The 27,815-nt window shown below is 48.6% G+C and overlaps 1 protein-coding gene across 5 annotated transcripts in view; it reads right to left on the reverse strand.

The window, feature by feature from the left end:
* CD6 (CD6 molecule) overlaps positions 1–27,815 on the reverse strand; it is a 62,804-nt gene that overhangs the window by 16,296 nt on the left and 18,693 nt on the right. For 3 of the 5 annotated variants that reach the window (XM_087422849.1, XM_087422848.1, XM_087422847.1), the window contains exon 1: positions 26,087–26,331. In XM_087422849.1, the coding sequence (XP_087278975.1) occupies positions 26,087–26,147 (61 nt within the window). In that variant the 5' untranslated portion in view covers positions 26,148–26,331. Of the gene's footprint in view, positions 1–26,086; positions 26,332–26,786; positions 27,778–27,815 lie in introns of those variants that run through there. The other 2 variants (XM_087422846.1, XM_087422845.1) reach the window with 2 other exon arrangements.

A 27,815-nucleotide genomic window follows, 5' to 3' on the forward strand; every position in this document is an offset into this window, starting at 1 on the left:
AGGAAGAGGGGCACGGATGTTAGCTCAGGGCCAATCTTCCTCAGCAAAAAGAGGAGGACTGGCAACAGAGGTTAGATTAGGGCTAGTCCTCCTCACCAAAAAAAAAAAAAAGAAAAAGAAAAAATCATGTGTGATATGATTCCATTTATAAAATTAGGTACATAGGTAGAAATGCAAAAAAATCAGAAAACATAAAAACATAAATGGACTTCTTGTATTGCTTGCCTAAAATAGAAGGTAATTGCAAAAATAAGTTCACCAAAAATAAAGCCACGTTAGAAATGTTAAGAGACTCATCATCATCAAACAGAGACTGTCTCTTTGACAGGATCAGAAAGAATAACAGAGCATCGAAAGTAAAATAATTAAATACTTTTGTTACCACGTGGTTCACTGTTATTTAACGCTACATTCATTTACCACTTGAAATTATCCTACGTGCCCCAGAAAATCATCTCGAGTTGTGCCCCGCATTCTCGAAAGTTATAGACCAAGAGAAATAAGGGATGGAGGGGAGGGTTTCTAGGCGGGAGAAGAAAGAGGTTGGGAGGGCTACTCTCAGCCCAGGAAGGTGGCAGCTTTTCCAGGCCAGTCCCAAGTGGAAGCTCCCCGGTGGGCCAGGACCTCAAGAAAGGTAGCTGAGGAAGATGCCAAGGTAGGATGACATGAAGGAGACTGAGGACAGGAAAAATGAAAGCACAGAAGAGCCACCTTGCCCAGAACCTGAGAAATGGGACAATGGTCCTCTTCTTGTGTCACCCAGGCCCAAGGGATTCCCAGTGGCTTCTGAGAAGTGGGGAACAGGGGGAGGGAGGAGGCATAGACATTGAAGGAAAGGGGGGTGTTTTCCCTGCCGAGGCCCTACCTGGCCAGCAAGGCCAGTAGGGAAACTTTCAGGTCCCTTCAAGGGCTCAATGGAATGCCACCCAGGCACACCCAGCACACCCATATAGGGGTGAGATAAATGCCAGCTACAGCTGAGGACACCTGTGGCCCCTGGTTCCTTCAGATGTGCTGAGAAATACATAGATGCATAGTAAATGCTTACTGAGTGGACAATGGATAAAGAGATGCTGTATAGAAGGGTAAGGCAGGGTGGAGAGGGGGACTACAGAAACACGGAGGGAGGAAGCCACAAAAAAACCCACCGTGGGGAGTGTGGCATGTGTCACCTGCTAGAAGCATATTTTTTTCTCTCTCTCTCTCTTTCTTTTTTTTTTTTGCTGAGGAAGATTGGCCCTGAGCTAACATCTGTTGCCAATCTTCCCCTTTTTTAGCTTGAGGAAGATTAGCCCTGAGCTAACCTCTGTGCCCATCTTCTGCTATTTTGTATGTGGGTCGTCCCACAGCATGGCTGACAAGTGATGTAGGTCTGTGCCTGGGATCCAAACCTGCGAACCCAGGCCACCAAAACAGAGCATGCCAAACTTAACCACTATGCCACAGGGCCGGCCCCCACATTTTTCTCTGTTTAATGTCAGTGTAAAGTGTTTGCAAGTACATATGTCAACAACCTTAAAAACAACAACAACAACAAACCAAGCTCTTTTGATCCAGTAATTCCACTTCTGGGAACCTATCCTAAGAAACAATCCAGGATACCATATGACATAGCAATTAGATTTCTCTCACCAGAGTTGGAAAGTTCTAGATTCCTTTTTTCAGCTAAGCACATTCTAACTGTGTGACCCTGGCAAATCATTTAACCTCTCTGAGCATCAGTTGCTCCCTCTGTAAAATGGGAACAATAAGGGCCCACATTGCAGGCCTGTCGTGAGGGTTAACTGAGATGGCATACTCAGCACCCTCGGTGCAGCGGAGTACTCCGAGCTGCTGCAGTGTGCGAGATGAAAAGCTTCCGGCCACGTCATTCCAATAGTGAAAAAAACCCAAACTGGAGACAGCTGAATTGTCTCAAAGCAATTGGAGGATTAGTTAGGAAAACACAGCACATTAAAAATATTTGCAAAACAATATTTACAAAGAGTTTTTAATGATGTGGGGGAAAGCTTATGATGCGATGTTAAGTGATGGAAGCAGAATACGAAGTTCTCTCTCCCCTCCAGCCCTCGCCCCACTCCAGCCTGGTTTTAAGCTTCTGAAGGTCTTCCAGGACCCAGAGGGAGCCCAAGTTCAGTCCCCTATTCTATCCTCTCATAGCATCCTGGCCTTTTCTTCTGTGGCCCTGCCACATGCAATTATGAGCTGTTTAATGGCCATCAGTCCCACTAGATTCTAAGAGTCACACGTGTACCCCAAGCCCTACGGACACCTAGGGCAGCGTTCTCCCCAGTTAGCCCAGCTGCTGCTCTGGGGCACTGCCAGGGCAGGGGCTGGGTGTGCCCCTCTCCAGGACCAGCACCAGACCCCTGGGACTGCAGTGCCCCCAAGCTTTGGGAGAGGTGTGGGCCCTGCTGGTCTGGAGACCATCATGAATCTCGTTTATGCAAACCAGGCTTTCATGTCCTGAGCAAGGGGGCAAAGGCTATGAGAACCTGGCTGGCCTGCCCTCTGAGGCCCTAGCTCGGGCCCCAGATAGTCAAAGGGGGCAGCGCTGGTTCAGAGAACTGTCCAGAAACATCCACTGGCCCCTGGCCCCGAGTTTCACTGGGTGGGCAGCTGGATGCCAGTCTCAGTTTGCAAGTGGACATTTGGGGAACAGTCAGATGAGCATCTAGTGTTCTATTTCCAACCCACGCTGATGGGAGCAGTTATCCATCTTGGGCATCCTGGGTCCAAAGTGCAGGGAGATAAGAGAAGGACATTGTGATTCTTCCCATTGCTCTGATGGGGAAAGGGGAGGCCCCAAGACATGCCAAGTACCCATCACAACCTCCTAGCTCAGCTCAGTGATATAGCTGACATTTATTCCGTCCTTTTTACACACCAGGCCCCTTTTTTTAATACTTGAGATGAATTAACCTATTTAATTCTCACAGCGAGCCCCCAAAGTGGGGAAACTGACGCACAAAGAGGTTTAGTAATTTGCCCAAGATGACACAGCTAGAAAACGGCAGAGCTGGGATTTGAACCCAGGCCGTCTGGTTCCAGAGCCTATGCTCTTAACCTGCTCCTCCGCTAGGCTGGAATCCAACACCCTGGCCTCTGCTTCAGCGACCACCCCAAGAGCAAGGGGCAGACAGCCCTGACAACCCAAGTGCCCAAGAGCAAGGGGCAGACAGCCCTGACAACCCAAGTGGTCTTCCTAACTCCTTCCACCTCTGCAATGCTCAGACAGCCCTGGACTTAGAAATGAGAGCCCTGCCCCTCCAATGGTGATACAAGTCAGCCCGCACCCCCAGGGACTAATTTCCAAATGGGTCCCACTCCAAAGATGAGCAGCAATGAGATGACCGTCCTTCCGCAGGGCAGGGGTCCCTGGGATGGCATTTGTCCCACTGCCCTCACAACACGGACAAGATGAGGTATGGCAGCCTAACTAAGAGCTGCCCTCGCCCCTTCCCCACTGGCTCTCCGACACGGACTGGCTTGAACGCCATCTGGACCCCCTTGTTTCCATTCTGAGGCCAGAGGGGAAACGAGCCAATTGCAAAAGGAGGGTTAACAACTAATAGAACCAGGGAGTTTAGCAGGAGGAACCCCGATGGAGGGTGGTGGGACTATGGTGAATGTTTTCCTTTAAAAATCTCCCTTGGGGGCCAGCCCCATGGCCTAGTGGTTAAGTTCGTGGGCTCCACTTTGGCAGCCCTGGGTTTGCGGGTTCAGATCCCGGGTTCGGACCTACATGCGGCTCATCAAGCCACGCTGTGGCAGCATCCACATACAAAATAGAGGACGACTGGCATAGATGTTAGCTCAAGGCGAATCTTCCTTAGCCAAAAAAAAAATCCCTTGGTGTCGTTAATGGGGAACAATCAATGAAACAACTGGAAAGAAAAAAGAAACAACCTCTCATTCAATTAAAATTGGAAAGAAGCATAGTGCTGGCTCACACGGTAACCTGTAACTTGATTCAGAGAGGGTAGCTGTGCTCTGTCTTTGATGGGACTTGGAGAAGTTGTGACACCCAGTTGGGCTGAGTCTACTTTGTCACAGAGACTGAGGCTGTCCTGGGGGCTCGGTTGGACAGCACGGTCCTCGTTCACAGAGGTGACAAGTGTCGGGTGGCTATGGTGAATAGACCAGATTGTTCCCAATGGGGCTCTCCAAGCCCCAGAAGGTTGGAGGGACTTCTTTCCCCTCAGAACCCAAGGGAAAGTCAGCAATTCGGTGTGTTCATCTTAATTAACTTATTTTACAGGATTTCTGTTTGTTCGTTTTCATTTTTTCCATCATACCTAGGAAGGCCTTGAGGGCACAAAAAAACTCAATGCACATGCTATGAACTGAATGTTTGTGTTCCCCTAAATTCACTTAAGCCCTAAACCCCACTGTGATGGTGTTAGGAGGTGAGGCCTTTGGGAAGTAATTAGGATTAGATGAGGTCACGAGGATGGGGCTGTCATGACAGGAAAAGAGAGCAAGAGACATGAGATCTGTCTCTCTACCATGTGAGGACACAGCAAGAAGGTGGCTGTCTGCAAACCAGGAAGAAGGCCCTCTCCAGACACTGAATCCCCTGGCACCTTGATCTTGGACTTCCCAGCCTCCAGAACTGTGAGAAACAAATGTTTGGTGTTTAAGCCACCCAGTATGTCGCTATAGCAGCACGAGTCAAGGCAGCACGTGATTCACAGAGAAAGATGATGGCAAAGGCTTCAAGAATCCCAGCCCCCAAAGACTTCAATTACTCATGTCAGAGAAATCCAGTCTTTTTAAATTTCTTTTGTCGCTGTGTCACACAACAGAGGATGTTCACCTGCATGGCATCCTCCCTGCGTGCCCAGATCAAATTCCCCTCCTCTCCACCACCTAATCCAGGGGAAGTGAAGACAGCAATTCACAATTGCCCCTGAAAGGAAACTCAAAGATAAGATCACAAAACACCACCGGCTTTGGGGTGTGTTCGATTTCTGGAACTGCCCCTCTGTCTCTCGTGCTCAAGAAAGTGAGGGCATGTGAGTGACATTATCCTGAAAGCTGAGAAATGGGTCTATTGCTGACCTGCTTTCAATTCTATTGACATTTGCTGAACGTGTACTACGTGCTGCGAACTGGAGCGAGTATTAAAGAAGTAAGTGTAAATGGGACGATCCTGGGAGGGAGAGAGTCCACAACCTTCCCTGAGCACCAGTGCATTTGCTTATCAGTCACCACTTGAGAAATTCTTTTTTCCTGATTTAGAACGGGGACTTTGGAGACAGAACAGTGATCTGAATCCATCTCTGCCGATCACTAGCTGTGTAACCTAGGGAAAGTCACTGAGCCCTGCTAGATTTCAGTTTTTACCTGGCAGTGGGCATAATACACGGGCCACATCAGATTGCTTTGAGGGATGCATGGATAATATATGTAAAATGCTTAGGACGTGGTATATGGCAGCTGTCATTATTATCCCTCATCCTGAGGCTTTCAACTGCTTTCTCTTTTCCAGTCCTGAGTGAACACGGGAGGGCAGCTGGCCATCAATTATACATTCCATCCCAGGCATAAAGAGTCTCTGAGGGTCTTCAGCCTTCTCTGCAAAGGGACAATTTCAGTCCCCCAAAGGCTGCGTTCTTTTCTCCTCCCTCGCTGTCTTTCTTATGAACCTTATCCGAGCTGCCGCACGCTCACAACTTGCTGCTCCCTTCCCTCGCTCTACAAACATGGCGTCCAGCGTTAGAGATGAGATGCGGAGTGCAGTTGCCATGGTAACAGGAGCGCCTCTAAAAGCAAAGGCTCCTGTGGTCCTGGCTCCAAGGCTTGCTCAGGCTCCCGTGCCAGTCTGTAGCTTCTTTGCAGCTACCAGATGGTAAGACGAGACACCACCAAGCATAGAAGATCCTGAGCAGCTCAATAAAAATCCCAAGGTGTAACAGGAAGGATGTGGCTCCAAGAGAGCCCAGCACGCCCCAGACACTGGCCACACGCAGGCCCCATCTTCTTGATCCCCCTTGAGAATTCAGACCACTGAGTTCAAGAGGTGGATGTCCAGGTCCCTTCTCTAGAATTCCGATTCAGTAGGTCTTGGATGGGGCCCTTGCATCTGGTTTGGGTAGAACCATCTACCAGGTCTTGGGCAGCAGAAAGAACATTGGATTGGAACTGAACAAGCCTGGGCTTGAAAACCAGCATCCTCCTTACTATGGGGACCTTGGGCGAATCTCTTCATATGCCCGACTTGCCTTCCTCACCTCACAGGTATAACAACCTCACAGACTGAGTAAGACCACAAGAAAAACCCAACATCTGGCCCACAGTAAGTACCCAAGAAGATCTTGCAGAATCAATGAGTACAAACATATATATGTGATAGATGTGTGCACATATGTATAGTAGGTGGAAAAAACAGATTATAAACAAAATATACAGAATGATCATATCCTTATAAATATAATGTATAGAAAAACAGCTAATGATACATTATAAAGTTGAAGATGCTCATATCTTGACCCCTAAACCATACCTTTCCATATATATGCTAGCAAAAAATTCTCTGGTATGTTCACACATAGACGTATACAGCAATGTTTGTGATAAAAGAAAATTAGAAGCAATCTAACAGTTTGCCAGCAGGAAATAATTAAAGATACTGTGTTGGGGCCAGCCCTGTGGCCTAGTGGTTAAGTTCCGTGCACTCTGCTTCGGCAGCCCGGGTTCACAGATTCGGACCTTGGGCGTGGACCTACACCACTCATCAGCCATGCTGTGATGGCAACCCACATACAAAATAGAGGAAGATTGGTGCAGATGTTAGCTCAGGGTGAATCTTCCTCAAGCAAAAAAAGAGGAAGATTGGCAATGGATGTTAGCTCAGGGAGCTAATCTTCCTCAGCAAAAAAAAAGAAAAAGAAAAAAAGATTCTCTGTTATATTTATAGACTGGAATGTTTAGTTAAAAGAATGAACTAGATCCATATCTATCCACTTGGATAGATCTTGAAAACATAATATATTGAGTGAGAAAAGTGAGCCATAGAATAATATGTCTAGCATGATACAATTTATACAAAATAGAGCACAGGTACCAATACTATCTATTGGGTCTTGATACATTTTTGTGTAATAAAAATAAAAAAACATGGAAGAGGAGGGTACACACACCACCCTTCGAGCATGAGTGGTCTGAGGAGGGAAGGACGAGAAGGCATTTCAACAGTATCTGTATGGTTTTCTTTCTTATTAATATAGATCTGAGCAAATATGGCAAAAAAATGTAAACGTTTCTTAAATCTAGGTGGTAGGAATGCCTAGGGGTTGTTGAAAGACTCTCAGTGCATTTCTGTGTGTTTGCAACGTTTCTTTCTGACAAAATGTCTAGAAGATTCCATAACAAGGTAGTAACAACAGTTATCTTTGAAGGTAGCATTACCACTAAGTTTTTTCTTTGTTTTTCTGTATTTTCTAAATTCTGTAACATTTGTACTCCATATCATGTTAGTGATGAAAATAAAACAACAGTTTTTTAAATGAGAACATACTTGAACTACCTTTGTAAATTGCTCCAATTATCTTTAAGCCCCCCGCCAATGATTCTTGTGTGCTTACATGGGTTTTAATAGTTTTAAATTCTTTACTCTCCTTCACAATGCTCAGAGGAAAATTATTAGTACTCCCACTTTGCAGCCCAGTGTCCATCCAGGAGGCCCAAGTGTAAGGGCTGACTAGAATGCTGTCTCTCTGTGGTAGGTGCAGACAGAAGCATGAACAATGGGCTGGAGGAAGCCAGAGGAGGGAGAGTCCAGGAAGTTACTGTGGAGGAGGTGTCCCTGGGCCAGACTTTGACGGTCAGGGGCACCTCTCTGGGGGAGGGGGAGCAGATCCACATTTACCGAGGGCTTCCTCTGTGCAGAGTGCTTTATATCCGTTGTCACACAGAACCCTCGTGACAAGGGTGCTATTATGAAACCCATTTCACTGACAAAGAGGCTCAGAGATATTAAGCTACCAGCCCAAGGTCACAGAGCTTGGAGTTGACAAAGCCAGAATTCAAATCCATGTTCGTTCATCAGATTCACGCTTTCCACTGTATCAGGTGGCTTCAACAAGCGTGAGGAGGCAGAAGGGCATTCTGGGTAGGGGGTACAGCATGAGCAAAGGCCTGGAGGTAGGGCAGGTCCTGGTGTGGTAAGCTAGAGACTCAAGTATGTGAGATTCAAGAATAAAATCCCCCGGCGCATGGCCCTCCATGCGAAGGGCAGGGCTGGGTTTCTGGGTTTCAGTGGAGGCTGAAACTCCGCTGGGCTGCACAGGATTTTCCGGGGGGCCCGTCCCCACCCACCGGCTCTCAGGAAGGACTCTGGTTCGAAGTCTCCGAGAGCTGCTGGAGCAGCAGTTTCTGGGTGAATGAAGCTTGAGTGTGGGCAAGGGATGAAATCCCCCAACCCCCCAGGGTGATGCTGACACCTTTTTGTGGTAGCCTGAAGCCCCCTTCAGAGAAGGGCCCCCTTGAAGTCAAGCATCCAGAAGCTATCAGAAGTCATCGGCGTCCATCTTAGGAAGGAAACACAGCCCTTCCCAAGCAGGTGGCACTTGAGGCTGGGACTAGAACGTCTCCTGGGGGGAGTGGGGACCAGCCCCGGCTCACCCAAGCACGTCCCTGTGCCCATCAGCTCCATGCTCTGATGGTCCCCTCCCCACCCACAGCCCACCTCCTCTCTTTAAACAAAGCCAGGCCCCAATCCAGGTTCAAAGGGGAAGCTAGGAAGGCACTGGGGATGTTCAGCCTGACTCTCCATGGCCCCCTTGAGTCATTAGCAGCTGGGGGCTGGCAGCTGCCAACGGCCAGGTGGCCAATTGGACCCATGAGTTAAAGTTCAGGAAATAAATTTCAGTTCCCTGCAAGGGAGGTAATGCCTACGGTGTGCCCCGCTTTATACAACCAGCCTGTGTTCTCTTATTGATCTCCATCAGGGCCCATGAAGTCTCTGCTTTCCAGATGAGAAAACCAAGGCTCAGAGGAAGGAGATGACTTGCCCAAGGGCACAGTGACTAAGAGGTAGAGCCGGAATATGACTTCAGGGCTCTCTAAGTCCAATCGCACATTCTTAGTGATCAGGCCTTATGGTCTTCCCATTTGCCCCTCCACACGCCACATCTAGAGTGTTTCCAAGGTGGCTCAAAGTCCTTTTATGTTCCACCTATCTTAACCTTTAGTCAAGGAGATGCCATTCATTCACTCCCTTCGTTTATTCCTCACCCTCGGCCATGCCCCTGCCCTAGTGGAAGACACAGACGTACTCAGAGTTGATTATGATCAAGTGTAAGTGCTATCCCAGGGGTCAGAACAAAGCACTGTGGGGAAAATAGAGGTGGGAGGGAATAACTTTGATTCCAAAAAGCAGAGGACAATTGGAAAGGAGTCTTAGAGGATGAGTAGGAGTTCTCAGGGATGAGAAAGTGATGGAGAGAAGATAGGTAAGCCTTTGTCAAATAACCAGGGAGATCTAACTTGCACCTTTCTGGGGGTGAGTGGGCAAGGAGGAGAGATCATGTAGGGCAGCGACCTATCTCTCTGTATGCCCCCCTTTCTCCCCGCCAGTGGCCTGGCATCACGGGGCTTCCCCAGCCTTCTTTGCAAAGGTGCTCAAGCCCTGATTTAATGCTGGGAAGACATTTTTGCTTTCTCAGCCCCTGAACCCCCATGACGGCTAAGATCTCTGGTCAGCGCCTCTCACCACGGTGCCAAGTCTTTAGGCCTTCAAACTGGAGCAAGTAGAGACCCGACTGAGAGTTTGGTCAATGCCAAAGGATGACAGGCCCTTGGGAAGCTTTGGAGAGGTCTGAGGTGGGCATCCCAGACTCTGCTTTGAGATGAGGGTCTGGCACAGTCAACTGACCTCCCACCTACTCACTGCCAGCCCCATCCCGCCCTCCCAATCCACTCGTTTGGCTGGTGACTTTGTTTTCAAATTCCAGAGTCCTGGGGAGCAGAAAAGCCAAGAAGCCACCTCCATAGGGCTGGTGGCACCAGGGCAGAGCTGGAAGCGTGTGGGCTATGAAGTTAGACTGACGAGGGTTCAAATCCCATCTCTTCCTCTTAATACCAGGATCTGGATTTCTTAAACTCTCTGAGCCTCCGTGAACTTTGTCCACACAATTGGTGATGTTAATACCAACCTCCTGGGGCTATTGAGAGATTACGAAAGACAATGAGCACCACAGGGCCTGCCTCTCAATAGTCATTCTGGCAACACCCCTGCACCATCCCTTACTGCAGTTCTGAAGCCCCAGACACCCCCAAACTGAAAGTGTTTTCATAACTCTGTTGGTGGCAAGATCTGACTTGAACTGATGTGAGGCTGTTCATAGTCTGTTTATTCTGTGGGCGTGAAAACTCATACGTTTTGCTGCAAGAATGTTCAAATATTTGATCCTAACGGCTGACCAGGCTCCCACTGAGACATTCCATGATACGCAATATATGCACCATGTCACCTTTCTAAAATCCAAACATTCTAGATTCTCAATTACACCTAGCCCCAGAGATTCCAGAAAGAGATTGAGGACCTGAAATGGTTGTCTGTATTTCCCATGAAGGAGTAGTTGTGGATCAGTTCTCAAAATTTCAGGCCGGAAGAGTTGCCTTTCCTCTTCCTCTCTCCTCGCCTTCTTTAATGGAGACCCTCCTCAGACAAGAATCTCTTCTATAAATCAGTAAGGAAAAGACAAGCAATAGAAATACGGACAAAAGGCGAGAACAGGCCCCTCCTAGAAGAGGAAACACACAGGACCCATATGAAAAGTATCCAGCCTCACAGTGATCAGAGAAACACAAAGAAAAGCCACAGGGAGATACTATTTTATAACCGCTAGGTTGTCGACAATTAAGAAGTGTGGTAGTACTGAGTGTTGGTGAGAATGGGGATCAACAGGAACTCTACACATCGCTGGGGGGAACAAAGTTGGCCCAACCACTGTAGAAAACATTTCCATAGTCATGACCCAGAAATTCCACTCCTGAGTCACATACACAGACACAGACACAGACACACACACACACACACACACACACACACACACTGCAATGGGTTGAATTGTGTGCCACCAAAAAAGAGATGATGGAGTCCTAACTTCCCAGATCTCAGAATGTGACCTTATTTGGAAAGAGGGTCTTTACAGAGGTAATCAAGTTAAAAGGAGGTCATTAGGGTGGGCCCTAATCCAATAGGTCTGGTGTTCTCATAAAAAGGGGAAATTTGGACACAGATGTATGCACATAGGAAGAATGCCATGTTAACATGAAGGCAGAAATTGGGGCGACGTTTCTACGAGCCAAGGAATGTCAAGGATTGCCGGCAAACTACAAGAAGCTAGGAGAGAAGCATGGAACAAATTCTCCCTCACAGCCCCCAGAAGGAACCAACCCTGCTGACACCTTGATCTTGAACTTAGCCTCCAGAACGGTGAGACAATAAATTTCTGTTGTTCATGCACCAATTTGTGGTACTTTGTTACGGCAGCCCTTGGAAAGGAAGTCACACACATACTTGCAACAAAGGTTGCCTCCAAGAGGCAGGAACTGGGGAGACCCCACGGGAGCTTCTAGGGAATTCTGGGAGGGAGGAGGGGAAGCTGCAAGATGGGTGGATACACCCCTCCTTCACTTCCGGGTCGCCAGAGTCTATAAACCCACAAGTGCTTTGTGGGACTGAGTTTCGAGGCTATGTTGACATGGCTGGAACTATCCAGAGTGCAGAACTGAGGTGCTAACACTTGGGTTATACCCATTGCCCTCAGAGAGACAACTTGCCCAAGATTGCACAAGAAGTGGCTGACCCTGGAATCAAATGCTGATCTCTCGAACCCCAGAGTCCATGTATTCCCAGCCGTCATGACAAATATTCATCAAAACCAACATGATGCCCATCAGCAAGCCCATCTTCATGCTGATGAGACTAAATGCCCATGATGCCCCAGAGATGTACAAAAGCCCTCCTTCAAGAACGAAAGGCTGTGTTGTGTGAGGTGCTGGGTGAGATTTCTTTTAATGTGGTTGTTATAACGTTTTTACAATAAGGATGACTAATGTTTACATCGTGTCTGAATTTTCAGCTGGAATCGGGTGGGAGTAACAGAGAGAGATGGCAGAATTGAGATTAGCCATGATTATGACCTTGGGTAAGTCCCTGCCCTTTTTCAGGGTCTCAGTTTCTCCATGGCAAAATGGAGGGGTTGGGCCAGTTGGGGTCTGACTGCAGTGGGGGGTGGATGGAGGGGGGGCTCTGTCACCTCTGATTGCCTCTGACTGCCTCTGATTTTAGGATGCCGATCAGACTGTGCTTCCCTCCCTCATGGTACAGCCCTCCACTGTCCCTACTGCCTCCACCCATCTCATCCTCCCACCAGTTAACACACTGTTTCCCAAACTGATTAATTTAAGATTCAAGATTAGATAGTATTGAATCACACAGTAGGCAAATTAGTCCTTTTCCAATTCTTCAGTCCTTGGGATTATGAATCTTACTGTGGTACTGCTCAGCATTTAACACCTAACACTTTTTTTTCCAATTATTTTATTGAGATCATAATAGTTTATAACTGTGTGATTTCAGGTGTACATAATTATTTATCAATTTCTGTATAGACTTCCTTGTGCTTACCACCAGTAGCCTAATTTTTGTGCATCACCATACAAATGTGCCCCTTTACCCTTTTTGCCCACCCCCAACCCCCTTGCCCTCTGGTAACCACTAATCTGTTCTCTTTATCCATGTATTTGTGTGTCTTCCACACAGGAGTGAAATCATGCAGTATTTGTCTTTCTCTGTCTGGCTTATTTCACTTAACATTATAACGTCAAGGACTATCCGTGTTGTGCAAATTGGACGAAGAACAAAGCTGGAGGCATCACAATCCCTGACTTAAAAATATACTACAAAGCTATAGTAAGCAAAACAGCATGGTACTGGCACAAAAACAGACACACAGATCAACGGAACAGAATTGAAAACCCAGAAATAAAACCACATATTTATGGACAGCTAATCTTTGACAAAAGAGCCAAGAACATACAATGGAGAAAGGAAAGTCTCTTCAACAAATGGTGTTGGGAAAACTGGACAGCCGCATGCAAAAAAATGAAAGTAGACCGTTATCTTACACCATACACAAAAATTAACTCAAAATAGATTAAAGACTTGAATGTAAGACCTGAAACCAGAAAACTCCTAGAAGAAAATATATGTAATACACTCTTTGACATTGGTCTCAGCAGCATCTTTTAGAATACCATGTCTACTCATGTAAGTAAACAAAATAAAAAATTAACAAATGGGATTACATCAGACTAAAAAGCTTCTTCAAGGCAAAGGAAACCATGAACAAAACGAAAAGACAGCCCACCAACTGGGAGAAAATATTTGCAAATCATATATCCAATAACAGGTTAATTTTCAAAATATGTAAAGAACTCATACAACTCAACAACAAAAAAACATAACACTTTTTAACAAGGGGAGAGCTGACTCGGGCTTGGGTGGCTGGTAGTTAATGACAGTTTTGTTTTCAGTGTTCTGTTTGTTTATATGGATATGTTCTATTGGAGTAATATTGGTTTGAGATATATGATAGTGACAGATTTCTGGGTTTAAATAAACTTATTTAGGCTTAAATCTGGAGCTGACTGTAAAAAATATTTGTTAAATAGCTGTGTACGCATAAAGGGCAAATCAGATCACACCCTTTTATACTTAAAACTCATTAAGTAGTAGATGATAACAACAACAAACACATAGAGACAGAGATTGGATTGGTGGTTACCAGAGGGGAACGGGGGAGGGAGGAGGGCAAAAGGGATAATTTGGCACAAGTGTGTGGTGATGGGTTGTAGTTAGTATTTGGGTGGTGAACATGATGTAATCTATGCAGAAATAGAACTATAATGATGTACACCTGAAACTTATACAATGTTATAAACCAATGTTACTGCAATAAACAAAAAATTAAAAAAAAAAAAAAAACTCTCCAATGATTTCCCATTTCACTCGGATTAATTCCAAGCCCTTATGTGATCTGTGTTTCCTGACGCCTGCCAGCCTCTCCAGCTCCAGCTCCCCACACACCCCCTCCCTCTGTAATCTCCCCCAGCTTGTCAACCTCATTTCTGCTTCAGGGCCTTTGCACCTGCCATTCCCTGGTCTGGAATGTTCTTCTCCCTGATCCTGGCATTCCCAGCTCATCTTATCATTTAGATCTCTGCTCAGATGCCCTCAGAGGCCTTACCTGGATCCCCACCCCAGTTACTCTCGGTCTTCATTACATTGCTTTATTTCTCCTGTTGCACATGTTCCTCTCTGGTCTGATACTGTTTTAAAAATGTGGTTGCTCCTTTGTCTATTTTCCCCATTGGAATATAAACTCTTTGAAATCTGGGGCTTTGTCCCGTATCCTCAGTGGCTGAAAACGTTGCCCAGGATGCAGCAGGAGCTCAACAAAGGAATGGCGAGAATTGTAAAGGTGGAGGGATAACTGGTCGTGGTAGCAGAGAGGAGCCGAGCCAAGCTCCAAAATCTGAGGCAAGGCAAGATGGCAGCCCTCAGAGACAGCCTGAGGTGAGCTCGCACGCTGGCCTCATCAGCACCAGCCTTCAAGGCACCAAGCCAGCTGGCTCCCGCCCACTGAGCCAGCAAAGAAAGCCAAGTCAGCAACCACAGGTGTAGAAGGAATGATGGAGTTATAACATCACCATCAAGAAACTGTCACTATAGGGCCGGCCCCGTGGCTTGGCGGTTGGGTGCTCGCGCTCTGCTGCTGGCGGCCTGGGTTCGGATCCCGGGCGCGCACCGAGGCACCGCTTCTCCGGCCATGCTGGGGCCGTGTCCCACATACAGCAACTAGAAGGATGTGCAGCTGTGACATGCAACTATCTACTGGGGCTTTGGGGGAAAAATAAATAAATAAAATTATAAAAAAAAAAAAAAGAAACTGTCACTATAATAACTGATTCAGGCCAGAATCAGCAAGAATGTTACAACTAGTGGGTAAAAGTTTGAGGGGGACCAAAATATTTATATCTTCTCAAAGAACCTGCCCACCAGATACATATTAATTGAAATGAGAAAAGACTAACTTGACCTAGAAGACATCACTTTAGCCAAGCAATCAAAGTTAGGCCACCAGCGATGGGGCAAGCTGACACCATGTGCCTCTTGATACAACGCACAGAGAAGGACGCAACATCACTTCTGTGACATTCCTGCCAAAAGAGGTAGGACCTAAATCTAATCATGAGGAATCCTCAGACAAAACTAGATGAGGGACATTTTACAGAATAACTGGTCTGTCCTCTTCAAAAAGATCAATGTCATGAAAGAGAAAGAAAGTCTGAGAAATTATTCTAGATGAAAGGATAATAAAGAGACACGAGAATAAAATGCAGCACATTAAATGGAATTTTCTATTGCCTTAAAAGATATTATTTTAGAAACAACTGGCAAAATCTGAAAAAGGTCTGTACATTATCTAATAGTATTATGTCAGCGTTAATTAGCTGATTTGGATAAGTGTACTGTGATTATGTAAGAGAATGTTCTTATTTTTTAAAAAAAAGACACTTCGAAGTATTTAGGAGAAAGACATTATGTCTACAATCTACTTTCAAATGGTTCAGGAAAAAAGTAATAGAGAGAAAAATAGACAAGAAAATGATAAAGCAATTGTGGTAGAATGTTAACAGTTGGGGAAGCTGAGTGAGGAGCATATGGGACTTGCAACCTCTCAGTAAGTCTGAAATGATGCTGAAATAAAATGTTAAAAAAAAAAAAAAACCTGAGAGAAAAAGAAGGCAGCGGCTGAGGACTCGGGAGCTGCAGAGATGGTGCAGGCAGCGCGGCTGCAGGAAGCTAGCTCCTTGCATCATTAAGCTGACATTTCAGAGACCAACCAGGGTCACCTGTGGTCACTTCAGATCACGTCAAACCACAGCCCTCCTCTGTCATCTCCCCATCGCAGTGGGGAGCTGAGGACACACCTGGCTTGCACAGGGCCCACGCCACGCCCTTTTGGGTAGGGTGAGAAGAGGCCCTGGGCAGGGTCTGCAGACTGAGCTTCTCACCCCTGCTCTGTGATCTTGGGCATCACTTCCCACTCTGAACCTCAGTTTCTTCCTCTGAAAAATAGGAGTAGATGACTGGCAGCTCTCTGGGGTTTCTTCCAGCTCAGATACTGTCATGATATTTCTAGAATCCTCTCTGGAGAGTGCAGCATATTTCTCCAAGGAGCTTAATTCATTTGCCAAGAGTATTTAGTTTAGCCTAAAGAAGGAGGGGAAAGTGAGCCTTACTGAGCAGAGTAGGGATGGACCTCCTCCTGGTCCAGGGGGCCTCCCCACCTCTGTCCCTTGGCCAAGCTCAGCTCCCAGGCACCCTTCCCAGAAGAGGAACACCTTAGCCAAAAATTATACTGAAGTGTAGGTAAAATCCTTCCCCCAAGCCCCATTTAGAAAGCTGGTGGGGATGGGTTGAACCAGAAAGACTCTGGTCTCAGTGCTGTCAGCAACTGGCTGCACGGCTCAAGCTCTCTGAGCACCAGTTTGCTCTTCTGTAAAATGGACAGAGCCGTGCCTGGCTCTGTGCACAGCTGTGAGGACACAGTGACCTCACCTCTGCATCCTCGCTGGCTCAGGGCTCAGTAGGTGACTCCCAAATCGGAAGCGGGGTGCTCAGATGGGATCCCCAAGACACTTTGAGAAGCTCCCAGCTCTGAGGCTCCTCCTCTGTCACACAGCCCGTGTCCCCACACGGCCCTGGTCCCTGGCCCCATGCACAGACTCCCTGGGCATCTGCTGGCACTGCCTGGAGAGCCCGGCCTAGCTCAGGGTCATGATGGAGTGGTTGGGGGTGGCCTAGAAACATATGAGGGGGAGCTTCTAATGTGCCCTGCCACCCTCTAACACACAGTGGAGACCCAAGGGCACCCCCCTTTGCAGAGCAAAGGAAGAAGATCACTTTCCCATTAGGGGGACCCCAGTCCAGCATCTCCGAAGCGTCCCAGAGCTTCCTCTTCAGCCCATCAGCCCTGCCTCCCTGCCCAGCCTGGCCTTCCGGAGGCTCTCTCCGCTGCCATTTTGAGGCAGAATGCAGTCGCCCACAGGACTCTACAAAATGGCGGGCGGAAACCTGGTTTCATTCTGTTCTCCCTCTGCCGTCCCCACGAGCTCCTGCTCTGGCCCCAGGCCCAAGAGCAGTTGTGGCCAAGGAGCTCTTTAGCACCCTAAGAAGCCCCCATATTTCCCCAAGTACTTCACAGACAACATCTCATGAGGGCTCATCCCAGCCCTGGGCTCTGGAGGATACTGTTGACCCTGCTTTACAGCAGGGGAAACTGAGGCTCAGCGTGCATGCTCAGCCAGGAGGTGGCTTCCGACCCTCAAGCACCTTCAAGATTTTTTTCACCCAGCTTCCTTGACAGCCCAGCTAATGACAGGTGAGGTGCAAAGTCCCCAGAGAATGGGGAGAACTTTCCTGCAGAAATCTTGAGGTAGGTGGGATCCACAGCCCAAACCCTGCCCATGTTCAATGCATGTGGAGTCATAAGGTCAAGATAGAGATCTATTAGTCGGTGTCTATTAGCTGCTGGATCTAGGAAAAGTCACTTCACCTCTCTGAGCCTCAGTGGCTTAATCAGGAAAATGGGGGTAACAACTTGTACTTCATAGGGCTGAGATGAGGAAAAGGCAGGTTTATGAGTTTACAAAGTGCTGCCCGGGAGGCCATTATCCTTGTGATCGCCCGGCTAGCATTTGTAAATGTGCGTTTTGTGTGTGCTCCTTCTTCGGGCCAGTCACTGTGCTCGGCGTTTTCCTATAAGCTCATTGAATCCACATGACACGGCAGTCCGGGTGAGTCAGGAGAAGGAAAAGAGCCTGGACCTCAGCTCCTTTGGGAATTGTGGCCCCACCCGCTCAGCATGCCCTGTGGCACCAAACAGGCCTGGCTGGTCAGCACTGCCCTGCAGCCAGGCCCTCTTGGGCCATCACCTTGCCTGTCCCGTCTCCAGACTTCTGCTCAAATGGGTCCTTTTGCTTGAAATGCCTTTTTTCCTCTTAACTTTTTATTTGGAAATTATAGATTCACAAGAAGTTGCGAAAATAGCACGCAGAAGTCTCATGCACCCAACTTCCCCTGATGGTGACATAGTACGTCACTAGAATATATTACCAAAACCAGGAAGTTGATATTGGCACATGACAGTGAGACTATCTCCCCAGGTTTGTGTGTACTCATTTTTTAAAATGTCTTGGTGCCTAGGACGTTTTTGTCTTCCTTCTCTGTATGGAAAAGCCTCTTGTCCTTCGCGTCCAGCCCCTCTGAGACAGTGATGCCCCTCTTTCCGAGAAGCTCAAGCTCTCCTTCTTCTGACTCCCAGGTCCTGGAGGCAGTGTAGCCCAGCAACGGAGAATACGGGTTTTGGAGACCTACAGACATGGATTTATACTCAGCATCAGCCACCACCCTGGGACAAAATACATAGATTCTGGGCCTCGGTTTCCCCACATGTGAAATGGGGGCAATTGCCCCAATGTTGAGGTGGGACAAGATAAGCATAGCTGATGCTTGGCAAATGGTAAGTCCCCTGCAATGGATGATGGTTGTGGTTGTCATTGATTGCATCTGTTGTCACACCTATCCTGAGCTGATTCTTGTGTGTTTTATCACCTTTCTCACCTTCGTATCTCATATCTCAGTGCCAGCACAGGGTCTGGTATACAGCAGGTGCTAAATAAATGTGAATAAATGGAGCCCCCTGCCAGGCTAGCTTTCCTTTGGCTCGTGGTGCGTCTTTAACTTCACCCTGCTTTATTCCTGGCCTGGGTGGGCAGGGTAAATGCCCTGCAAGCCCCATGAAGGCTGGGCCTGGGGGAGGGAGGCAGCCACATTTGATCCCATCTGTCCCCGAGAAGTCTTCCAGGAGGCCCAGGACCCAGAGGCCCCTCAGGGCTGTTCCTGGATGCAGTGGTGAGGCTGCAAGCCCAGAGGGTGTAGCATCTGGGGGATATGCCTCATATGTGGATGGAGCCCCAAGGGCATCCAGCCAGGAGACAAGCCCGGCCACTTTTTCCTGGTGGGAAGAGCACTGAGCTGCCAGTCAGGAGACTTAAGCTCAAGCCCTGGCATTTACTAGCTACAGACTTTGGACAGATCTCTCAGCCACGCTAAAACTGGGTTTCCTCATCTATGCAGTGAGGTCGTCATGTGGGTAAACGAGCTCATTGTGCAAACAGCAGTCTGTGAATCACTAAATCCTGTATTCACATAGACGCGATCTTTGTCCTTGCTGTGCAACATGTATAAGCTTACCTTTTTGAGCACTGCTATGTTTAGGCATTTTCAGATGCATTATCTAATTAATTTCCATACCTTGGTAAGCTAAGTGTTTTTATCTCTAGCACACAGAGAAGCTAAGAAACAACCCGTGGCTCCTACAGAGCTGGGATGGGGAGCCCAAGTCTCCCTGACGCCAGGGTCTGTGATTCCACACGGCAGGGTGCCGGCTGGGTTATCACGTTGTGTGCATTCTAGGGCTATTTTCCAACAGCTGGATCTCCGCTCCCCCCAGCCAGCTGCCCTGTGCCACAGCCAGTCAAGTCTCAAGGAACACACATAGATGGTAAGGACTTTTAGGCTGGGTCTTTAGTGTCTAATTTGCCCATTTTTCCAGTGAAAAAAACGAGGGCCAGAGAAAGGAAGGAACCTGCCCAAGATTACCCAGCAAGCCAGAGCCAGAGCGAGTTCCAAAAATTCTTCTCCACCTCACCCCTCCTCGGGGGTCTCTTCTCCCGCACTGCAAGCACTCAGTTCCCACAGCTCAATCAGGGGACATGAGTTTGGGCACCATCCCCAACTTCAAGGCTCACCAGGAAAATCCAGGGGCTTCCCAGGGGCCTGGGGACAGCCTGATATGGGGCGCCTAAGTCCAGGGTGTCCCCCAGGAAGGTAAGCAGGTGGCTTCCCCAAGCTGTATCCTGTAAGGAGGGCAGATTGCCCACCCTCACTGTCCTTCCTCTGGGTCAGTGTTTCTGAAGTGTGGGGCACATACCCAAAGGTTTGAGAAATGATTTAGGTGGTCACTGACATGGCATGAAATATCACCAAATTACAGAAGGAAATTATGCCCCTTCATTTCCCTTTCAGCCTCCCTGATTACCGGAGGAGGAAATCTCCCAGGGGACTAGTCCTTACATCTCTCCGACACCTACAACCCTCCCGTGTGAGAAAGGGAAAGCAGCAACGCATCTGCCTAGCTTTGAATGACATTGTTTTCTTTCCATTATGTTTATTTTCACCATTATTACCGTTACGGTGATTTACAATGGCTTTCCCTTTAAGGGAGCAATATAAAGTTTTTTTCTAAGAATAAATGTATTTACACTTTAAAAAATCATTTAAGAAAAGAGTATGGGGTAAATTGTTAGGTAGATGGCAGCTTTAGCAAACACTGGGGAGGGACGGGAATGAGGGGTGCTGGGAAGTTCTGCTCTGGGTAACTCACTTCTCCCTGACCTGGCCAGGGGGGCTGGTGCTGAGCATGGGACAGAGGGTCTGCAGGACCCCGGGACTTGGGAAGCAGGCCAGGGTCTGCTCAGTGCCAGGCTGAGCACCTGGCATGGGCAATAGTTAGTGGTTTCACAGCTGTGGTCCAGGCGGAGGTGGGGGTGGGGGTGGTCTTTTCCTCCAAGCCCCCGTCCCAAAGTGTCAGTTGGAGCCACATGCTTATTCCTGCTTGTCCCCCAGGGAGAAGGCTGATTCTTCAGCCTCAGAATCTGACAGCTGGGACCCAATTTAACCCCTGAGCTTCCCTATAAGAAAGTGAAGCTAGTGTGAAGTTGGCCTCGATAAATGCAGACTGAATGAGGGAGGCCGTGGGCAGCGTTTCTCGCTCATTCTAGATCCCTCTGTAATCATCTATGATTAGCTAAATGTGCCAGCCCCAAAGCCCTAGGAGCTGCCCTGTCCCACGTCACCTCTGTGGTGACGGCCATGCTAACCATCCCCACAAGTCATTGACCTGTGACCAGAGAGCCAGACAAAGCCAGGAGAAATAGGCAGATGCCTGTCATACATTATTTATACATCTAGAGCTGTAGTCTTGCCAGGCAGGAAGAATGCGGGGGGGGAAAAAGAATAGAATAGTAAACACATTCATTTAATTTAATCTAATGAAGTGGTGAAGCCCACTGGGTTGGCAGGAGACAGAGGATTAGGGTTTTTTTGGGTTTTTTTTGTTTTTTGCTGAGGAAGATTCACCCTGAGCTAACATCTGTGCCAATCTTCCTCTATTTTGTATGTGGGTGGCCGCCACAGCATGGCCGCCGATGAGTGGTGTAGGTCCGCCAAGTGGAGCACATCAAACTTAACCATTAGGCCACAGGGCCGGCCCCTGTAAGTCCAGTAATTTTTAACAATGAGGACCTAGAGGTTGCGGGTCAAGGGACCAGCTCAGTCGGAGGCCATGGGCTATCAGAGAAGGCACTGCGTGTGGTCAACAGCACAAGAGAATCGTATCTTATATTTTGGCAAAACAACAAAAAAGCCGACCTCATCTCAGTCCACTGAGATGGAAACTCCAACCTGCTCAGGATAACCAAAGTTACCTGCAATGGTACAATTCTTTTCTCTTTGGTATGTGGCTTTTAAGCCCAGGAAGATTAGAATTTAAAAAATAGAGATGATGAAGTAAAAAAAAATCCCACAATATTTGTACATTTGTGTTAAGTTGGATCAAGTTCTGTGTGTTGGTGTATAAAGTCCTGTATTTGTAATGTTTAAGAACATTTGGAGGCCTGGCCCCGCAGCCTAGTGGTTGCGTTCAGTGAGCTCTGCTTCAGCAGCCTAGGTTCGGTTCCCCCGTGCGGACCTACACTGCTATTTGGCAGCCATGCTGTGGTGGCGATCCACATACAAAATAGAAGAAGATTGGCACAGATGTTTGCTGAGGGCGAATCTTCCTCAGCAAAAAAAAAAAAAAAGAACACTTGGTCCCTACAGTTTCTCATGTTTGTGAGCAAGTAATTGACCTTAGTTGAAAATTTAAGAGAATTTGACAATGTCTGTAAACATTATTGAATATTTACAAGAACTTAATATTCACTTTGTTTATAAGTTAGTTTTTTAGATCTATAAGCATTCTTCGAAATCCTTGGGAAAGTTTTGTTTCTTAGAAGTATTTGAATCATCAATAAGAAAATCAAATTCATTAAATTTCTAAATATAGTTAAGACTATCTAAGGCAGTTATCCAATATAAATATAATGCGAGCTACATACATCATTTTAAATTTTCTAGTAGCCATATTTTTAAAAAGTAAAAAGGAATAGGTAAACTTAATTGTAATAATAAAGTTTATTTAACCCAACAGATCCTAAATACTATCATCTTCACATGTAGTTCATATAAAAGTTATTAACAAGATATTTTACATTCATCTTTTGAACACATCTTCAAAATCTGCTGTGTATTTTATATTTCTGACACATCTCAATTCAGACTACCACATTTCCAATGCACATTCTAGTGGCTACTCTATCAGACCTCACAGATCTAAGGGAATTTAATTAGCTACATTTATAAGTGGTATTTATTATTTAAGGAAGCTCACTCCATTCAACCTGATTTGCTCAAATATTAATCAAAGACCCCTTGAGAGTCATTGTTAAAAATTACTGGACTTATGGGGGCTGGCCCTGTGGCCTAGTGGTGAAGTTTGGCACGCTCCACTTCACGGACCGACACCACTCATTGGCGGCCATGCTGTGGCGGCCACCCACATATAAAATAGAGGAAGATTGGCACAGATGTTAGCTCAGGGTGAATCTTCCTCAGCAAAAAAAAAAAAAAAAAAAAAATTAGTGGACTTATAAATAAAGTGAGATTTGTATATTGAACTTACAAGTTAAGAAAAAATAGATTTTTTTAATTTGTTCATTTAAGAAACTATTTTGTTAAGTAAACAGAAATAGCTTTATCAGTGCACAACAGCAGCCCTCGAGGACCTCGTCAACCACAGTCCAGATGGAATTAGAGTCCCCAACCTCAGCACTGCCCTGGTAGGGAAGGCCTGGCTCTGTGACTGCATCGCAGGCAGAGTATCAGATCTGATGGAGCCTTTGGGGGTGGTCTGACCAAAGCACCCCATTCCACCGACAGGAAAACAGGAGTCCAGAGTGGAGAAGGAGCACATGGTGAGTTCAAGGCAGGGCTTGGACAATGTTCCCGTCTTCTGACCCCACCCCATCCTCCCCAGTCAAGGGCTTCTAGTTCATTCTCTCTGCCTCTTCATCTCCAGTTGGCTGATCAGGAAACCAAGGCACAGAACTGGAGGGTAGGTGGACAAACTGGTCGTGGACTCAGGCCTCCTGGGCGCACCAGCAGAGAATTAGAAAGCATGGCTTCCTAAGCCGCAGTCTCTGCCCTGGTCGTTCAACAGCACAAACCAAGGCCTGATAAGAGACCAGCCCAGCTTGGCCAGAGAAATAGCTGTGTGAGGCCCAGGATGGAAACCTAGAGCTGGGACTGGCAAGAGGAGCAGGAGAGGGGGGCCCGCCGTGCACCAAAGGGCCACGGCCAGGTCTGCCGGACCCAGGAGGGCCATATTCCACCCGCCTGTGGTCCCAGAGCATAGCCCGGTAACCCCACCACACTTCACACACAGCCCTTGGCGTGGAGGCCCTGGAACTTCCTCCCGGGCCTAGCTCTCCCAGCTCCCTTTCCTCCCTCTTCTTCCTTGGTTTTCTTTCTTTCCTTTTCTTTTCTCCTTGGAGGCCTTAAATCTCCTTTCCCCAGCCTGGTCTGCCCGACACCCTGATTTGGCCCAGGAGATCCCGCAAGCAGATCTGGGCCCCTCTTGCCCTCCTAGGGTGAGGTCCTGCTGGGGTTTGGGCCTGCTGGACCAGGGCGGTGGGGAAGAGCGCCTCGGGCAGGTCCGGGGAAGGGCCTCCCCACGTCAGCTGGCTCTGGCCGCACACAGGTCCCCTCTGCCTCCCCCACTTCACTCTTGGGGGGCTTTCGCTCATATTTCTTTCTGCCTGGAATGCCCTTCCTGCCAGGCCATATTTCTCAGCAGTCAGACAGGGGACCCTCAGGAGGGTTTAAGGAAGCAGCATTCAGTGCCATTAAATCGCACAGCAAGGGCATATTCTCTGCTCAAAGTGCTTTCAGTTCCCCGGAAAAGTCAAGAAGAAAATCACAATTGGGAGCCAGCACGTCCTTGTCACCCCCTCAGCTCCCTGTCTCAGAGAGGGCAAGCCGGGGCTTCAGGCCCTTTATGTCCGTCTGACCTTCGGCTGGCACATACCAGACACCGGTCTTCACGACCATTTCTTTTCATGTTACCTCTACATTTTATTTTATGGCACATGATGTCAGTTTTCCATTTGCAATAGTGAAATAGAGTTTCCTTTCAAAACTAAACTTGTATTGGTAATAACAAGTGAGTCAATTGAACATAAATGCAGTTTTAAAAACATAACTAACTAACTGTACCGAGAGTGGAGTGGAGGGGACAGGGGTGTCAGGGCAGGATGTAAGGACTGAAGAGCAGGGAGCTTGGCTCCAGGACCCCTTTGATGCACCTTCCTGAGCTCTGCCCAGGCCCTGGGTTCCTGCCTCCCTTCAGGCACCGTTCAAGGCCACTTCCCCAGGCCCGGGGGCCGGCTGCTCATCGGCTGTAGCACCAAGGGCACCCAGTGTCCAGCTCAGCCTCTGGCACTCATTCCTGCCCAGAGGCCACGGAAGAAGCTGATCAGAAGCCCTGGAAGGGGAGAGAGAACAGGCAGCCTGTCGTGCCAGGGACCGGCCAGCAGACCTTCTGGCCCCAGACTGAACTCTGACCCCAGGCGGGCGGCTAGGCCTCGTGGAGAACAGAGGGTGGCAGCGATGGAGACAGGGAGAGAGAGGACCACTCTGACCTTCTCTCTCACCTCAGGGGCTGGTGCTCCTGGTAGAGCCAGAGAGGCAAAGCTGACCCACACAGGGCCACTCCAGAGCTAACTGGCTTTCCCTGAACCAGTGTGAGGTCAGGAGGCTCAGAGCATGTGCCTCTAGATCGAGGCAGAGAGACGAGGCACCCCCAGATAGCTCCCCAATGCTCCCAGTCCTCCTAGCTGGCTCAGACACCCCTCCCAATGGGGCCTTCCTGGGTCTCCTTCACACCAAACTGAAAGCATTGGCATCTCCACTGCCAGTTGGACCCAGACTCTCCCGGCCCAGAATGCTATTTCCACACCAGTCCCCCAATCCCCCAAATGTGAGGGCCCAACAGCAGCAGAATCTCTCACATCTCTGGGTGCCCACCCAGCTCCTGCCAGCTTGGACCCCGCGCTCAGCAGGCGCCAACAGCATCTGACGAGCACAGCCCAGTGCCCAAGCCTTCTGGCCACCTGATCCCCCAGCCCAGGTCGCGAGGGTGCCTTGGCGCCCAGGTGACGAGGGTGCCTTGGCACCCAGGGGAGCTCAGGATGGGGGCAGGTGGCCTTCAAGAACCTTCCTGTTCACTTGTGCCCTAAACTACTTCAACTGGTTGTGCCAGAGCCACCAGCGACCAGCCGGCCTCACTCCCCTTGGCTTCCAGGGTTCTGTTTCACGACAGCTCTGCTCTGAGTGGGCCAAGCCTGGTGAGCCCACAGCCTCAGCACTGGGGTTGAAAATACAATCGCCAGTGGTCCTACCTCTCCAGAAGGTGAACGGTTCCCTCCTGAGAGTTGGTAGGATATGAGGATGCGGGAGTTCCTGAGCCTACAAGTGGGAGATGTCTCCCTCCTAAGACCCTGGAAACCTGTTGGTAAGACACCACGCATGCTGCCCACATTATCTCACCCTCGGGAGTCCTCTTGGCACTGTGCAGGCACAGCCCCAGCCCCTGAAGGGGGTTCCTGTACCCTCCCGAGCCCTGATTGCCGTTGGCACGGCTGGCACCTCCCTGGTATCAGAGTGCAGACTTGGCTAAAAGGTTCCAAAAAGGTGAGCAAGAGAAAAGAACCAGACAACAGGCCAAGAGGGCAGGACCCAGGTCCTTCAGCAACAATGGCAAGAGGCGGGATGAGGAGCTACCTGAGATGGCTGCCGTCAGCAATCCAGCGATCACGAAGAAGATCCACATGTCTGCTGCCATCTTTGACCGCTACGCACGCCCGCCAGCAGGAAGCTCCATCCTAGGGCCAGGAGGTGGACACGGCCGCTGAGTGCCCCTCACACCCGCTCTGCTCTTTGCTGCTCCTGTTTGTATCTTTCTCCCTGCTGCTCTCTCTTGCACACATGCGACCAAACCCAGCCTGTGAGTCTCTCTCACGCCTCTGTGCTCGACTTGTGGTTTGGTCTCCAGGAAGTCAGGCTGGTATTATAGGGGCTGCTAGAGAGAGCCCAGCTGCCTTTGCTGCGAGCCCACCGAGCCTGGCTGAACCCCAAGGGTCAAAGAGTGAGATACACACACACACATACACACACATGCACACACACTCAAGGGTCTCCTAAGAAAAAGGGAAGTGGAGCGGGCATGCCTCATTTCTGGAGACTTGGTACATAGTAGATGCTCATTCAAAATATGTTGGAAGAGTGAATGAGTGACCCACTGTCTGTCCTATTCCAAGGAATCCCGCTCTCCTGTGATTAAATCCCAAGGTTTACCTTGTCCTTGGGTGCATGGTGGCTGGGAAGAAGGAGGGCAGGGTCTTGTACTTTTGAGAGGGGAGAGACTCTGCCTCCCCTCACAATAATTAATCAGGAAGAGCCCGAGAGATGGTCTGTCCCTCACCTCCTTCTACAAGTTGAAGCCATCCCCTGAGATGGCACAGGAGGGTCCAGCGCCCTCACCTCCGGGTCCCGGGGTGGGTGTTCATTCCTCCATGGGAGTCAGGCGTGGGAGCTGGGCCTAGAAGGATGGGCAGCATCTCAGCAGACAGTGATGGTGGGAGGCTTCTGGGCCAGAAGGAACAGCAGGAGCAAAGGGGCAGAGGCAGGAAGCCCAGGGCTGGTTGGGAGACACTGAGTTGTCCAGTTGGGCTGCAGTGGACACCGGGAAAGAGGCAGGGACCAAGTGTGTTTAATTCACCACTGGACCCCCTGTGGGGCCTACAGTAGACGCCGAATAAATGTTGTTGGGTGAACGAGGGAATAGATAATTTGGTTGTATAAGCAAAATCTTTGAAGAAATTGAATACAGAGGAGGCTGGTTCTGTCTTGGTCCTTCCCCTGATGACCTCGTCTCAGATTCACCTGCTCTGACCTGACACTTCCCTCATCCCGCTTGTCTTCATTACCTCACCTGTGGAATGGGGAGGATTCCTCCATTGGGTCCCAGTCCCGAGGGGGCATTAGAAGTTGCAGGTTTTGAAGCCACAGGGAGCCAGGTCCCTCCCACCGTGAACCCTGCCCAGCCCTGTGGGGTGGAAGGGCTCTGGCACCAGCTGAGGCTGCCCTCTTGTGGAAGGTCACTGGTAGCACAGGTGGCCGATGGGTGCCTCCAGCTCCCACATTCAATTCCATTCAACTGGCACTTAGAGAGACTTTGGTGTGGGGAACTCTGGACGGGCTCTGTGGAAGGCAAAGAGAGGAAACCACATCCCCGCCCTCAAGGAGCTTGTAGTTACAAACACAGGGGAGCAAACCACAGAACAGGGTAGGAGGAGCACAATGAGAGGTGTCCTGCTGATGAGCAGCATCCTACATATGTCTGAATGGGCCGGGAAGGATGGCTAGACTTCCACTTCTGGCAATATGGTAGACAGCATATGCTGAAAGTTCTCCTGAAACAAAACACCAAAAAAAAAAAAAAAAAAAGCTG

This window comes from Ceratotherium simum, chromosome 34, assembly GCF_057802395.1.
Source record: "Ceratotherium simum simum isolate JZ-2026a chromosome 34, ASM5780239v1, whole genome shotgun sequence".
NCBI classification, from domain to species: domain Eukaryota; kingdom Metazoa; phylum Chordata; class Mammalia; order Perissodactyla; family Rhinocerotidae; genus Ceratotherium; species Ceratotherium simum.